This window comes from Parasteatoda tepidariorum, chromosome X1 (assembly GCF_043381705.1).
Source record: "Parasteatoda tepidariorum isolate YZ-2023 chromosome X1, CAS_Ptep_4.0, whole genome shotgun sequence".
In the NCBI taxonomy this organism is placed as follows: domain Eukaryota; kingdom Metazoa; phylum Arthropoda; class Arachnida; order Araneae; family Theridiidae; genus Parasteatoda; species Parasteatoda tepidariorum.
In genome coordinates, this window is record NC_092214.1 from 57,113,644 (window position 1) to 57,127,175 (window position 13,532).

At 27.3% G+C, this 13,532-nt stretch overlaps 1 protein-coding gene across 1 annotated transcript in view; it reads right to left on the reverse strand.

Moving 5' to 3' along the window:
• Positions 1 to 9,350: 9,350 nt before the first annotated feature.
• LOC107457473 (protein couch potato-like) overlaps positions 9,351 to 13,532 on the reverse strand; it is a 36,926-nt gene continuing 32,744 nt past the window's right edge. Inside the window, exons 7-8 of the mRNA XM_071187649.1 lie at positions 13,017 to 13,086; positions 9,351 to 11,311 (exon numbers count right to left, since the gene is read on the reverse strand). Coding sequence (XP_071043750.1) covers positions 11,300 to 11,311; positions 13,017 to 13,086 — 82 coding nt within the window. The 3' untranslated portion in view covers positions 9,351 to 11,299. The remainder of the gene's footprint in view (positions 11,312 to 13,016; positions 13,087 to 13,532) is intronic.

The following is a 13,532-nucleotide window of genomic DNA, read 5'->3' on the forward strand; positions in this document are numbered from 1 at the left end:
CCTTGATGAAGAGTTTGGTAAAATGTAAAGATAAGCCTCACTTTAAAATTATCTCTGTATATGGTACTGATATCAAGTGGAAACTCTGGAAGCTTGTAAAATACTTAGCTGGAAACAACACTTGAGATAATTTCGGATTATACGTCAGTGCTAGAAAAAATGTGGATTGTTAATATTGTCCCAAACCCGTGAAAAAATGTCGTATAATGCATTTAAAAGAAACACTCTTCACTCCAAAAGGATACATTTTATTAACAGGAATTATTATGTTCAAAATAGTTTCTACAAGTTCTTTCATAAGCTATTAGTAAACGACCAATATAAATCACAAATTAATTTGAATATATCCTTGATGAAATAAAAGCACAACTTTATTTAAAGACAGCTTGAAACTAAAATCAGTTAAACTTACATAAATTGTAAACAAAAACTTTTGTAAAGTAATAAACCTCGCAACTAAATAATTATAATAATGTAAAAATATCACAAAACTTAACTTAATAACAAATACATATTTCTTAAAAATATCACATTGAAATTTTAGAATAGTTACTGTAAAAGCTGAAAGATTTGTAAATTTCAGAAATATTTGAATTTTATTATGGGTAAATACTTAGATTTACCAAACTTTTAAGAAATAAATAATTTAAGGGATTTTAAAATATATAACACTTTTTATGCTAAATGCTAAAAATAAGGAAGTATCTCTCTTTGGAATTAATAAATTCTAAGCTTTTACAGCAACAAAGAGAATACTAATAAAACCTCGAAAAATTGGTATTATTGGTGAATCCAATGTTTAACGAAATGTGGATGTTTAAATAAAGGTTTATTTCGGAATAACAATATTCTTTAAATTTAAAAGAATATTCATTACATTCCGCATAAGACCTATAGATTTAATATTCATTATAATATCTTGCAGTGATGAGACATATATGCCAGCAAAAGATATTACACTGTAAAAAATTAAGTTCAAAAGTACCGGCACTCAAGGTTGTGGTACTTTTAAGCGTAGAATCCATTTGTACCGTAAAATCCATTCATCCATTTTTTCATTCGGAATAAAAACACTGGTGTACCGTTATTTTTACAGCAATAATTACCGTAAAATCACTGAATCACTCTAATTAAATAAATATTGCTGTGAAAATTACAGTACAGTATTTTATTTTAAAAATGGATTTTACGGTAAAAGGGATATTTTTGGATCAAATTATGGTATTAAGTGTCGGCACTTTGGGTAAGACTTCCCTGAAGTTCATTTTTCAGCAAAATGCTTTTTTTTCGTAAAATATTATACCGCAATTTTTACAATAATATTTATTTAATTAGAGTGATTTAGTGATTTTACGGTAATTATTAGTGAAAAATTACGGTGTATCATATTTTTTGTTCCGTAACTTGTTCCTGTAAAAATGGATTGTGTGGAAAAAAGTACTGGCACCCTGAATGCTGGTACATTTCACCGTAATTTGATCTGGAATTTTTTACAGTTTATACAAAGTGCTGATACTTTATACCGAAATTTTATCCAAATTTTTTTACTGTGTAGTTTCATACGTTATACTTTCTCAGTGTGTCCCTAGTTTGACCGTTTAGCACTAGCTGCGTTTGGAGCAAGTTGATAATGATCTGGAGTATATAATTTAAAAAAAAAATCAAATGGTTTCTCACTCGGAAAAGTACGATTGTCTAATATTTAATAGTCAAGACAGTTCTAAAATATGCTAAAACATATGACATTTCTGAAAAAAGGTGATGGTAAAAATATAGATTTAAGCGACGTTTTGGCTTTTTGGGGAACTTCGAAAAATATGAGAGCTTATTTCTTTTTAAGAAAAGAAATGTTTGTCAGAAATGTATTGCCACTGTTGGATATATGTTTCAATGTTACAAGAATCCGAAAATAAGCCTTATACTTTATATGCTCAAAAATAAATAAACTTACGCGCATTTTTTAATTAATGTATGGCATATATTGTGAATAAAATATGAAATGTCCAGCAGGGTGAGCATAATATAACGTGGCGCAGTGAGCGGAATGTAAATAAAGATAGTCAGCGTAATAGCTCAGCAAAGTATGTGGTTTCAATTTCATAAAAGAAAAAAAAATCACCAAATGTCTCTGACAGAAAAAATGAGGTGTTTTAAGCCTATTATGCTTAGTAAAAGTCGTAATTGCCAATTGAAGTAACAATATTTTGTTTTAATACGAACTAGAATTTGATATTTTTGCAAACTAGGCACAGTTTGATGTTCTAGTAATCATATACTACACTCTATTTCATATTTTCGTTTCGAACCAAAACAACAGCTATCCATGTGCATTTTTTTAGCCTCATAATTTTGAACTCACTCCAAAAGACAAAGGAACTTTTAGATTTAGCATTAGGACAAACTAGACTTCGGGGAGAAATCTAATCTTCACTCTATTACGTAACATGGAAATGAAAACCTTCTACGGTTAGTCCGAAGGTTCCATAGCCAGTCTAACACTGGGGTTATTTCATTTTAGCACAATGTTCGGTGTGAGTGAGAAGCAGAATTTGATTCAACTGGACACCAATGGTCTTCAAACTTTGGTCACCTCATTGGGAGGCGATTTCTCTTTCCAAGGAGCCATAACAACACGTTAGTGACTTTTAGTACTTAAAATGTTTTTTAGGAATAGGAAACATATACTTTGCTTATCATGTATGCCGTTTTTTTAAATAATTCGTTCAATACATCTGGTGTTATGGGTCTCTAAAGACTCTTGTTATTTTAAGCTCAACCTTGTAGTTTCATCACTCAAATTTAGTGAGAACTTTCTTTGTTAAATGTAACTGAGTTGTCATTAAATTTTCAATTATTATGTGTCAAAATAATTTGAAGGATTTACCAATAATATTCCAATTTTAGCTTAATAATGGAGATAAAATAATCCAAACAATAATAATCATAAAACAAGATGAAATAAATATAATAACTATCATAAATATTTTTGAAAGAACTCGAAGCTCTGTTCAGATTTCTATTTACTGTTTATCATTCTACTCCTTTTAAATTTAAGATATGACAGTTATCAGTTATACTTAAATGAGTTTCACAAATCTAAATTTAATTTCTAATGTAAAACAACATGAATAAACATGTTAAAATAAATTTTTTGATTTCAGTTCTCTTTGAACTGAATTAAATTATTTTCCATCGAATTGCGATAAGTCATTCAAATATGTGTTGGACCCTTTATGTTAGAAGGCTGGAATTACGTATACTATGATATTCTATAAGTTTTATTATTAAAGATTACCTAGTACATTATTTTCACTGTTTTTGAATAATCAATAACAAGAAAGTATCTAATAGCTTAGAGGTTGATGGTTCTACAATCCTTCATTTTCTTTCGAAGTTGTCTTTCAAAATCATTTAAAGACAATTTAAAGACTTAAGAAGTTTCAATCTCGACAAGCGTTTTTAACTTCACTAACAAAAAAATATATTTACATAATATACATACAATCGAATTTTTTTTAAAGTTGAGAAAATATTTACAATGAAACTGTTCATTTGAGCTGGCAAACTTTTCACATATATTGATTCTGATAAAGGTAAGCTCAGTTTTGGTTTCATATTTAACTTCTATGTTTAATTACTAATTTGTTAATACTGTTAATTCTTTAAAAGACGCTTAATTTTATTAATTTCCAAAAATTGTACAAGTGATCAGAAAGAGCTGTACCAAATCGTAAAAGGTGATAAAGCCATTCATTTGGTGAACTATTTCTTTTGAATATATTTTTAGATTGTGAAAAATAAAATTAACTAAAAATAGAATGTCTTTAATTTTTTTTCACACACTCAAAATACTACCGTAAACCGGGGCGAGTCTGCCCATTTTTTCAGTTTGTCAACTTTCAAGTGGTCAAACTTTTGTAAATATTAAAGAAAAAAGGTTTTTAATAAGTGTTTCGGAATTGCTATTTATCCCTCTTTAAAGCTGTGAAATCGATTTTAGAAAATATTAACAGTTACGCTGTTACTGTATATTTTTATAGAACTGCTGACAAATCTCTCGTATGGGGCGAGTCTACCCATTCTACTAAAATGAATGCTAACATTGTAAATAATCAAATTTTACTATTAAATTGTTATTTTAGTTACTATATAAGATATTTATGAAGTAAAATTCATAAATTTATTATATATTCCATTTTTTTATTCATAAAATAACACAAATTGAGTATTTGATCGATTATCACATTTTGATNATTATCAGGGATGGATAACGAAGATTTTGCTTCATGTTGACAGCCCATTTGTTGCGATATGATATTTGTCCAGTTCTGACACCTAGGGACCGATCACAAATTAAAAGTTACCAGTTTTGAAGACTTAAGACTCCAAGAAAAGATTTCAAGAAAAAAGTGTGGACAAATAAATAAACCTTAAATAGATAAAAAGAAATCTCGTTAGTAATAATATGAATTTAATAATTTATTTTTTTCATCCGTTAAGCTAGAATCAAATTAGATATTTTTGAAAAAAAAATTAATTAAGGATTAATTAATAAGGATAACTTACGGAAAAGATCTTTTAATTAATTAATCATACTATTTGATCAATTAATTTGGACTCTTAACCCGATTTTTATAATTGAAGTGGTACAAAAGGTGGTTTTATGAAAAAAGTGGTATTTACCTAAAGTGGTATGTTATTCACCTCTAATATCAACTGTTTGTTACCATTTCATTTCGAAATGTCCCTCCATCTTATAGTTCTAGATATAGTGATAGAAACTTAAACCACTAATAAATTATGGTGGAAGGAAATCTTTTAATTCTCCTAGATAAAAGACATTCAAACTACTACAGCGCCATCTTCCTTAGAGTCTGAACTAAGTCCTCCGTCGGTAAAAAATTTTTATTTGCAATTTAAAAAAGTGAAAATTAAATAAAACTAAAATGGGTAGACTCGCCCTGGATGGGTAGACTCGCCCCGGTTTACGGTAATATTTTTGTATTTCCTTAATAGTGTTTGTAGAGTGAATATAATATTAGTCTAAATTTTATAAGTTTGTGCAATTTATCAGACGAGTGAATAGACAATGAAATTTTCTTTCTGTTCAGTTTTTTTTTTACCGATATTTATTTTTAATCCCAGAACAAAATAAATGAAACAAAATAGTCCAAGAGTTATCGGAGGCTGTGCAACTAATTTGGGTGGCATTATTTTAAATATTTTGTTCTTGAAATTCTCAAACCATTTTTTCTTATTGTATACTAGTTCGCACTAATTTTTTAAACTGTATAAGAGTATATCTTTGAATTAAGAATAAGTAATTTATTTTTTAAAATTGCTTTAACGTTGTTCCATTTCTTACTTCTAAAACATCTAAATATTTCGGTATATAAGTGCTTGATTACCCCCAAACGCTGCAAAGCAAATCTAACATACTTTGACTAAGCATAAACTCTTAATTTAAGTGTAATTTTTTTAAAAAATAACTAAATATCGAAACAACTTACGATCATATTAAAATTTTTCAAGTTTATTTTATATTTTTGCAACAACAGTTGCTAAAAATATTAGAAAAAATATGATATTTTTTAAATATTTTTTAAACACATCATTGAACTTTGCAGTGCAATCTTTTAAAAAAAACAATGCTATCTCCAAATATTTGTGTTACTGTACGTTCTGATAAATTTTTGCCTATTACTTTTAAAAAAAAAGTACATTTTTGACACCCATTTGTGTTTTTAAAGGATTTAGGCAATAATAATATTTATTTCCTCTTACTTGCACGGTAATGGCATTTCTGGTAAAAAAAAAGATAATAAAGGTGATAAAACCAAAATATGCGGTATTGAAATAATTAATTTAGGAATTTTTCCGTTCGTAAATGAGCGGTTTACCGGAAATTCTGGTTTTCAAAATTATAGTTCTTATTACCAAACAATTAGAAAAAAAAAATGAAAGACTGAGAATTAAAGTATACCTCATAAATTTAAAAAATATGCCTTGATCTAAGGTATCATGATAATGTTGCCATATTTGATACCAAAACGCATAGTAATAAAGCCATATTTTATTATTAATTTTATCAAAAAAATAATATCAAAGCGTTCCCGGAAAAACCACCATGCTTTATGGTGTTCTCATCGAGCCAGAAACACGGTAAATTTTACCATATTCTAGTAGTGTTAATCATACTTTTTTCTCAGTGTACTAGTGTTTCCCTCATAACTATCGGTACTGTCCGTCTTAGAAAATTCTCTAAAATCAGTTAAATATTAAACCCTGTAATCGTAAAACCCATGATAATAGATACCACTCTTGCTTCAAGCAATCAATACCAAGAATATTTAAATTTTATAATGTTATATTCTAACTTAGCACTTTATTGAGGTTGCTGTAAATATGAAGGATACAACGGTTCAACAAAAGGGACAAAAGTTTTTAATAATGTAACAGTTAAGGATGAAAAAAATATTTCTAATGAATTATTTTAATATATACTCTGCATGCTCGTAAAGTAGAATAAATGTTAAGTTCGAAAATAAAAGAAATATTTCAATTCACTTTGTTGAAATGTGTTAATAACTATTTTAGGTTATTGACAAACATTTGCTTAAAATATCGACTTGATTTATATTTGGTTGTTGTTGTTGTACATTTACGTCGCACTAGAGCTGCACAATGGGTTATTGGCGACGGTCTGGGAAACATCCCTGAGGGTGATCCGAAGACATGCCATCACAATTTTGATCCTCTGCAGAGGGAATGATTTATATTTGGCATGCCTTTCTTTGGCATATTTGACTAAAGTAGATGTATATAGATTATATATTAAATGTCAGAATTCTATGGAATGCTTAGTCATTATATAGGATAACTATTGTTCTTCATGCAACGTATGAAATAGGAGTATACTATACTTTTCCTTGAAAATAATATTGCTTCAGTATAATTTGTTAATCACCCATTGCATTTTAGTGCAATATTTTGAGACACTCTGTTTTGTTATTGGAAATGAAATCTTCTTAGAAAATATCACCTTTGTAAAAACATCTTTCTAATACAAATAAATATGCCCTGGTTTATCTGAAATAATGCTTTCATCACCCATTACAATTTGGTGCGATCTTTTGAGACGCTCTGTTATGTAAATGATATTGGTAATCAGATCATCTTAGAAAATATCACTGTTGTAAAAACAACTTTCTAATGCAAATAAATATGCCCTGGTTTGTTTTAAATTATACTTTTTGCAACTGGAGATAAAACTAGCATTATAATTATTTGTATTAATTAAACTATCCCAAAGTATTTGCTTATTTTTTAAGCTCTTGTTATACTTTTGAATAACATCAACGTTTTTAGTTAGTAATTAAAACATATCTCGAATCGAATTTCTTTCTAAAAGAAAATGAATATAAAAAACTGGAAGTTCGTCTAAAATAAACTTGAAAGTGATTTGTTACAATAAGTTTTGTCGAAGAGAATTTATTGAATACTTTTGTAATTAATATTAATTAGGTTGAAATCATTGAAAGTAAAATGAGAAGTAAAATTTAAGTCCAAGGTGGTTTAAGGGATCATTTATCAATCGTTTTTACTCCTATTTTAAACAGTATTTTTTGCTCAGAAAATTATAAATTTTTGCCATTCACTTATCTATAAAGAATAAAAAGAAAAAGATAGGGTTTTCTTTTAAAAAAAATGTCAACATTTTTAATGAAAAATAATTACGGGTATAAATTATCTGATATCATTAGAAAGTTTTTTTTTTAACTAAAGTTTTATATGGATCATGCTGCTATTTATTTAAATCACATATCAGTATCAAAATAAGAATAATTTGTAATGTTGTTTTTATTTTTTTACTGTACTTACAAATTTGAATCACTACAGATAGTACTTATAAATTGAAAATCATAGAATTTTTTAACTATAATTCTATACGAATTATACTATTTCGTAGTTTAAGTTACTAACTTAGATAATGCTGTCATAATAATAATAAATATAATAATAATAATAATGCTATTTTCCTTTTTTATCTTTGCTGTTTTCTTACATACAAATTTTAATAATTTCTCATAGTCAGTATTTAGCAATTAAAGTTCATAGAATTATTTAGCTGTAATTCTATACGGATTTACTGTTTAGTTTTTTAATTAACTTGCATAGATAATGTTCTTATAATAATAGTGATAATAATGCTGTTTTCCAAATAATAATAATAATAATGCTGTTATCAGTATAATAATAATAATAATGCTGTTATCAGAATAATAATAATTATAATAGTAATAATGCTGTTTTCTTTTTTTATTGTACTTACAAATTTGAATCATCTCGCCTAGATAGTACTTACCAATTAAAAATCATGGAATTTTTTTAACTATAATTCTATACGGATTATGCTGCTTAGTATTTTATATAACTAACATATCTTTAAACTAAATTTACTTGAATTCAAACTTAATAATTTTTACATAATTATGATTTATTATTGCACAACAAATACTGATAGTATAGTTAATTCATGAGCAATAAATTTGCGTATTTTGGGCGCAACACAATAGCGCACAAACATCTATATAGACGGAATAAAACACTTCTATCTTTTATAAGCTTAAATGCGTACGTATATTTGTGTATACATGCTTAGTTTTACTTACTTACGTATGTATATACATACATAAGTATGCATTTATTTATAAGTATACATGTATATGCATAATTTTATGCGTGCAAAAAATGCGTATGCATGTACATTATTTCATTTTATGTACATTAATAAGTAACCATTGATAAAAACCAATAATATATTATACTTTCATCTCCTTTTCTCAACACTTCCATTTCTTTTAAAAGGAGCAAAAAGTACGCGCAATCACAGAAATAACATTTTCAAAAGTTTTGACAGAAATATTAAACGTTTTCAATCACATTAAGACACAAATACTTACGATCTACTAAGAACCCATTTACATAGAAATTCACGGCAGGGTATTTTTTTATTTTTATTTTAAACAAACCTTTTATTTCAAGGCTTGTTAGACATCTTATTGATATGTTCAACAGTTTAGCCTCCACTCTTCTGATGGCTCTTTATAGGAATAATCATACAAATTTTAAAATAAATCTGATAAACTAATTGAATTGAATTTTTTTCAATTTTGAAGCAAAAGAGGTAATTAGAACACCCCAGGTATCCTAATATTTATAATATATTCATAAAGTTTAAGCAAGGAGTGCTTTTTTCCCTTTCTTTAAATTATGTTATTTATTTAGAGAACAACTGCACATTTTTCATTCAAATTAAATCCCAAATTAATTATTTTAGTCTTTATTTATGAAATAAAAATTATGTAATCAAAATCTGATCAGTAAGTTTTTTATTTTATTTTAACTATTATTAATGCCAACTTTAACGTGGAATAAAGTAATATTTTTTTGCAATAAAAATATATTAGAGACATATTAAAAATCTATTGATTATCAATCACTCACAACGTTTAGAATCATTTTTTGGGGTTTTTCATATATCATAATCCATTTCACTTACCATATATCATAATAATTAAACAAGACTTTTGTTACCCTTTCTTTTAACTTACGTTATTTATTTAGAGAACAACTGCATATTTTTGATTCAAATTCAAATTAAATTACCAAATGACTGTTTTCTCCTTATAACGAGCTAAAATTTACCTAATAAATTTCTGTTCAGCAAGTTTTTACTTTATTTTAACATTTATTAATGCCGATTTTAACGTGCCGTAACGTATAGTTTTCTACCGTAAAGTATATTCCAGATTTGTTAAAAATCTATGGATTATCATTCACAACATTTAGAAACATTTTTCGGGGATTTTTCAATTAAAAAAATATTAAAAATAATTTTCATTCTGCATTAAAAATAATATAAAATATAAATTAAAAATTAATTATATTTTATTCCTATTCATAGTGTTGTACTATACCTGGTTATCTTATCTAAAGAAATTTAAATATTTTATAATATTTATAAATAAAATAAACATGAACTACAACGAAATGTATAACACAATTTTTATACTTTTTTTTTCAAGTTGCTTGACACCTAACATTAAAGTGAGCAGTCTATTTGCTATTTAAGTTTCCGTTACAAACGTTAAAACGTATGATGTAGATCTCTAATGTAAAAAGAGTTTTTTGATTGCTAGCAACAAAACAACTAACAACAACTACTTTCAAAAAGATTATTTCAGAAATAATAAAAAATAAAATTATCCGTTTAAATTTATTGATAAAAATATAAATTTTTGGTAGACGTGAAATAATAGTGCATTGAAAATTTTATTACAAATTCAGATCTCAGTACCTTATTCAGGAACTGTAAATTAAAAGAACTTTGTCAGGCTTTTAAAACATGATTTAATGTGCATTTATAAGTTCATGAACGAAAAAATTGAAAAAGCAATTGTCTCCTAATTGAGAAGACAGTTGTCTTACTCATTGTTTGGTTCAGAGCTCCCAGAAAGTCTTATTAAAGAAAAAAAAGAAAATAACTGAGGTGCTTCAGTTTGCCTTACATATACAAAAGACGGATGGAAACAGGTTTGTGTTACATTCATACCGAAGTTGTATAATAATCGCTACTGGTATTAATACATTTTTTGGTACTACATGGATTGTCTGAACACTTGATTATATAATTAAAGTAAGTTTCTATTTAAATGTTGAAGAGGATCAAACAGTTGCTCAAAACTGTATTATACCTTTAAGCTACCCAAAAAATTTCATACTAACTTTAAATATTTATTACTTTTTCTTAAACCAAATACGTACCATCAAAAACTAATGACGTTCGTAAAATATCTGAAAAACTGAATAGCAGAACATATATAACTAAAACCATTTAGACCATTTAAATCAGTTGTGAGCAATATATTCTACTACGAGCCACCAGAAGATGGAGTATTTCTCCAATCTATATACATATGCAATAACTTTTAAAAGTAACTGAATAAATTGCTTGGTCATAAGAGAAGGAATTGGTAAATACAACAATAATGACGGTTCATTGAGAGATTAAATTTTCCTCTTCACAATATCACGTTTATCCAATTCACGACGAACAAAACGAGGAGAGATAGTGTTCAAAAACGTAGACACCACAAACAACGTATTTGAGACAAGAAGGTTCAGATAAGCACATTTTGACAAAGGTGTGATCACAAATTATATCAGTGGGAGATGTCCATCTACGATGTTTGGTTTTCCAAGGGAAAAATCAATTCTCATTGTGTAGTCTTGGTCTTCATTCTGATAGCTATAAAAATATTTCAGATATTTATTCATTTAAAATTTATTTAAGGGCATCTAGTGTTTGCCATTTATACACTGTTAGAAACTTCCTGAAAAAAAATGGTTAATTGATAACCTAATTTATTGTTATTTCATCATATTCAACCAAAACAGTTAAATAACCATAAAAGAAATGGTATTCAAACTGATAACTGTGAGAAAAATCGTTTATTTGCTGTTTTCACTTAATACGGTTAAACAACAAGAATTTTATCCGCTAATTCAAAACACCTTGTGTAGCGACTTTGTATCTTCCAGGTACGTACATACTTTAGTGGAGAGGACAAATTTGACTGTCTTACGACTGAACGGGAGTTCGTGTCCCAGCCCTACCATCCCAATATATACTCTATTTTTTTCAACTACTGGATGCAGAACTTTCATTCACACATAGATGGCAGCATCACAGAGCTGCCTAACTCAAAAACGTCTAGTATTTGTTATCTCTCGAAATAGATGGAACAACACGATAAATTAATTAAGCCACATTACACTGTTTTTTAAAGATGACAATATAACTCAATCATATTCCAACTCCAAAGTTAAATTAAATTTCATTTTCACAATTTCGAAATCTTGCTAGCTGCAAATGGCTACTAAACTGTATAGCTTTGTATTCATGGTTTTTTAACTTTATTAAATGTAAACAGTTAAGTAAAGAAACGTTCCTAACCGTTAACTTTACGGTTGATTTGATGGTCTGACTGCTGCCAGCCATTTTACTCTAATTTTAGAATGAAAATTCAAATTGTGTAACATAAGTTTGATTAGAGCAAGATCAGTGTGAACTGAACAGATACTGTCCAATATAACGGAGCTCCTGCAATTCTTTTAAAAAGTTTTTTCAAATATTTGTAAGGGAAAAACATCCAATTTTCTGCAAGCACTGTGAATCACAAACATATCTGCATTAATTTCTCTTTTTTTAAACTCATAGATAGTTTACTTTTTTGTATTTGTCATGATTATTAAGTAGATCAATGGTGAATTTTCGATATTCGCTATTATAAATGAACTTTTTGAAACTTATTTACTGCGTGATACAGCCATATGATACGCACGCTTATTTAGTAAAAAAAAAAAAAGGACGAATCAGCTTTCTTAGCCTACTTGAATCAGTGACATGGTAGAAATGACAAATAACAGTGAGCAGAAAGGTCAATTTACCACAAAATATTTCTCTTCCCTGGAACAAAATGTACCTTTACTTTTCCAATATATTTCCCAACAAACCTATTTCGAAGTATTATAATAAATGAGAATAGATGATGGGTTATGAATTAGGACATTTTTAGTATTATTTATTGATATATTGATATTACTACTTATATTGAGTAGTTTATGAAACTTTGTAATTGGCTAACAAACTAACAAATAGTCTTCCATACCCATTTTTTAAACATTTTCCGGAGGGAAGAGATTATATAGAGCGATATTATTTTCATATTACATGATAGGGGGATATTTTTATTATAGAGGTATATTATTTTTGCATTAGCTGATAAAATCTTCTAATCAATTGTATAGGAATATGCCGCAATGAAAAAGTAGATTAAGTTAAGAATAAATGCAGAAATTTAGCAAGAAATTTATGATTTTTTTAACATTTTGTTAAAACTGTAATACTAGAATCTAGATATTATAATTAAGGATCAATGATGAAATTTTACCTTATATTCCACGTATGTAAGTGGTCCTGGAGCTTTATTATGCATTCGTAGTCGGCAAAAACCAGGAAAACTGAAAGAAACGTAGATTTTGAGAAAAGTACCCTAAACACTATATGCCCTGAAATCGTTCCATTTTAAGTAAAGAGAGCTTAGAAAGAAGTATCGAATTATTATGCATACATAATGAGATTTATTTAGTTTTTATACCATTTTATCTAACAAAGTTGTAAACTTTCCTTCGATGAATTTTATTATGTAAAACTGAAGGTTAAGACAAAGGATTTTTATCCAAATGTATCGTTAGCTAAGATTGCTATAATCTTCTTAAACAACACAATCAGGAATGTAGGAAAATTTTTAATGAAAATATTACTATGAAATATAGTTTTTACATCATTTACATATTTATTTCGTCATTTATTTCAGCATTTAAAGTAAAATATACATGAAAACTATTATTGATTGATATCAATAGAGGTAAATAGTAGTTTTTTGTCATCCACTATAACTTTATTA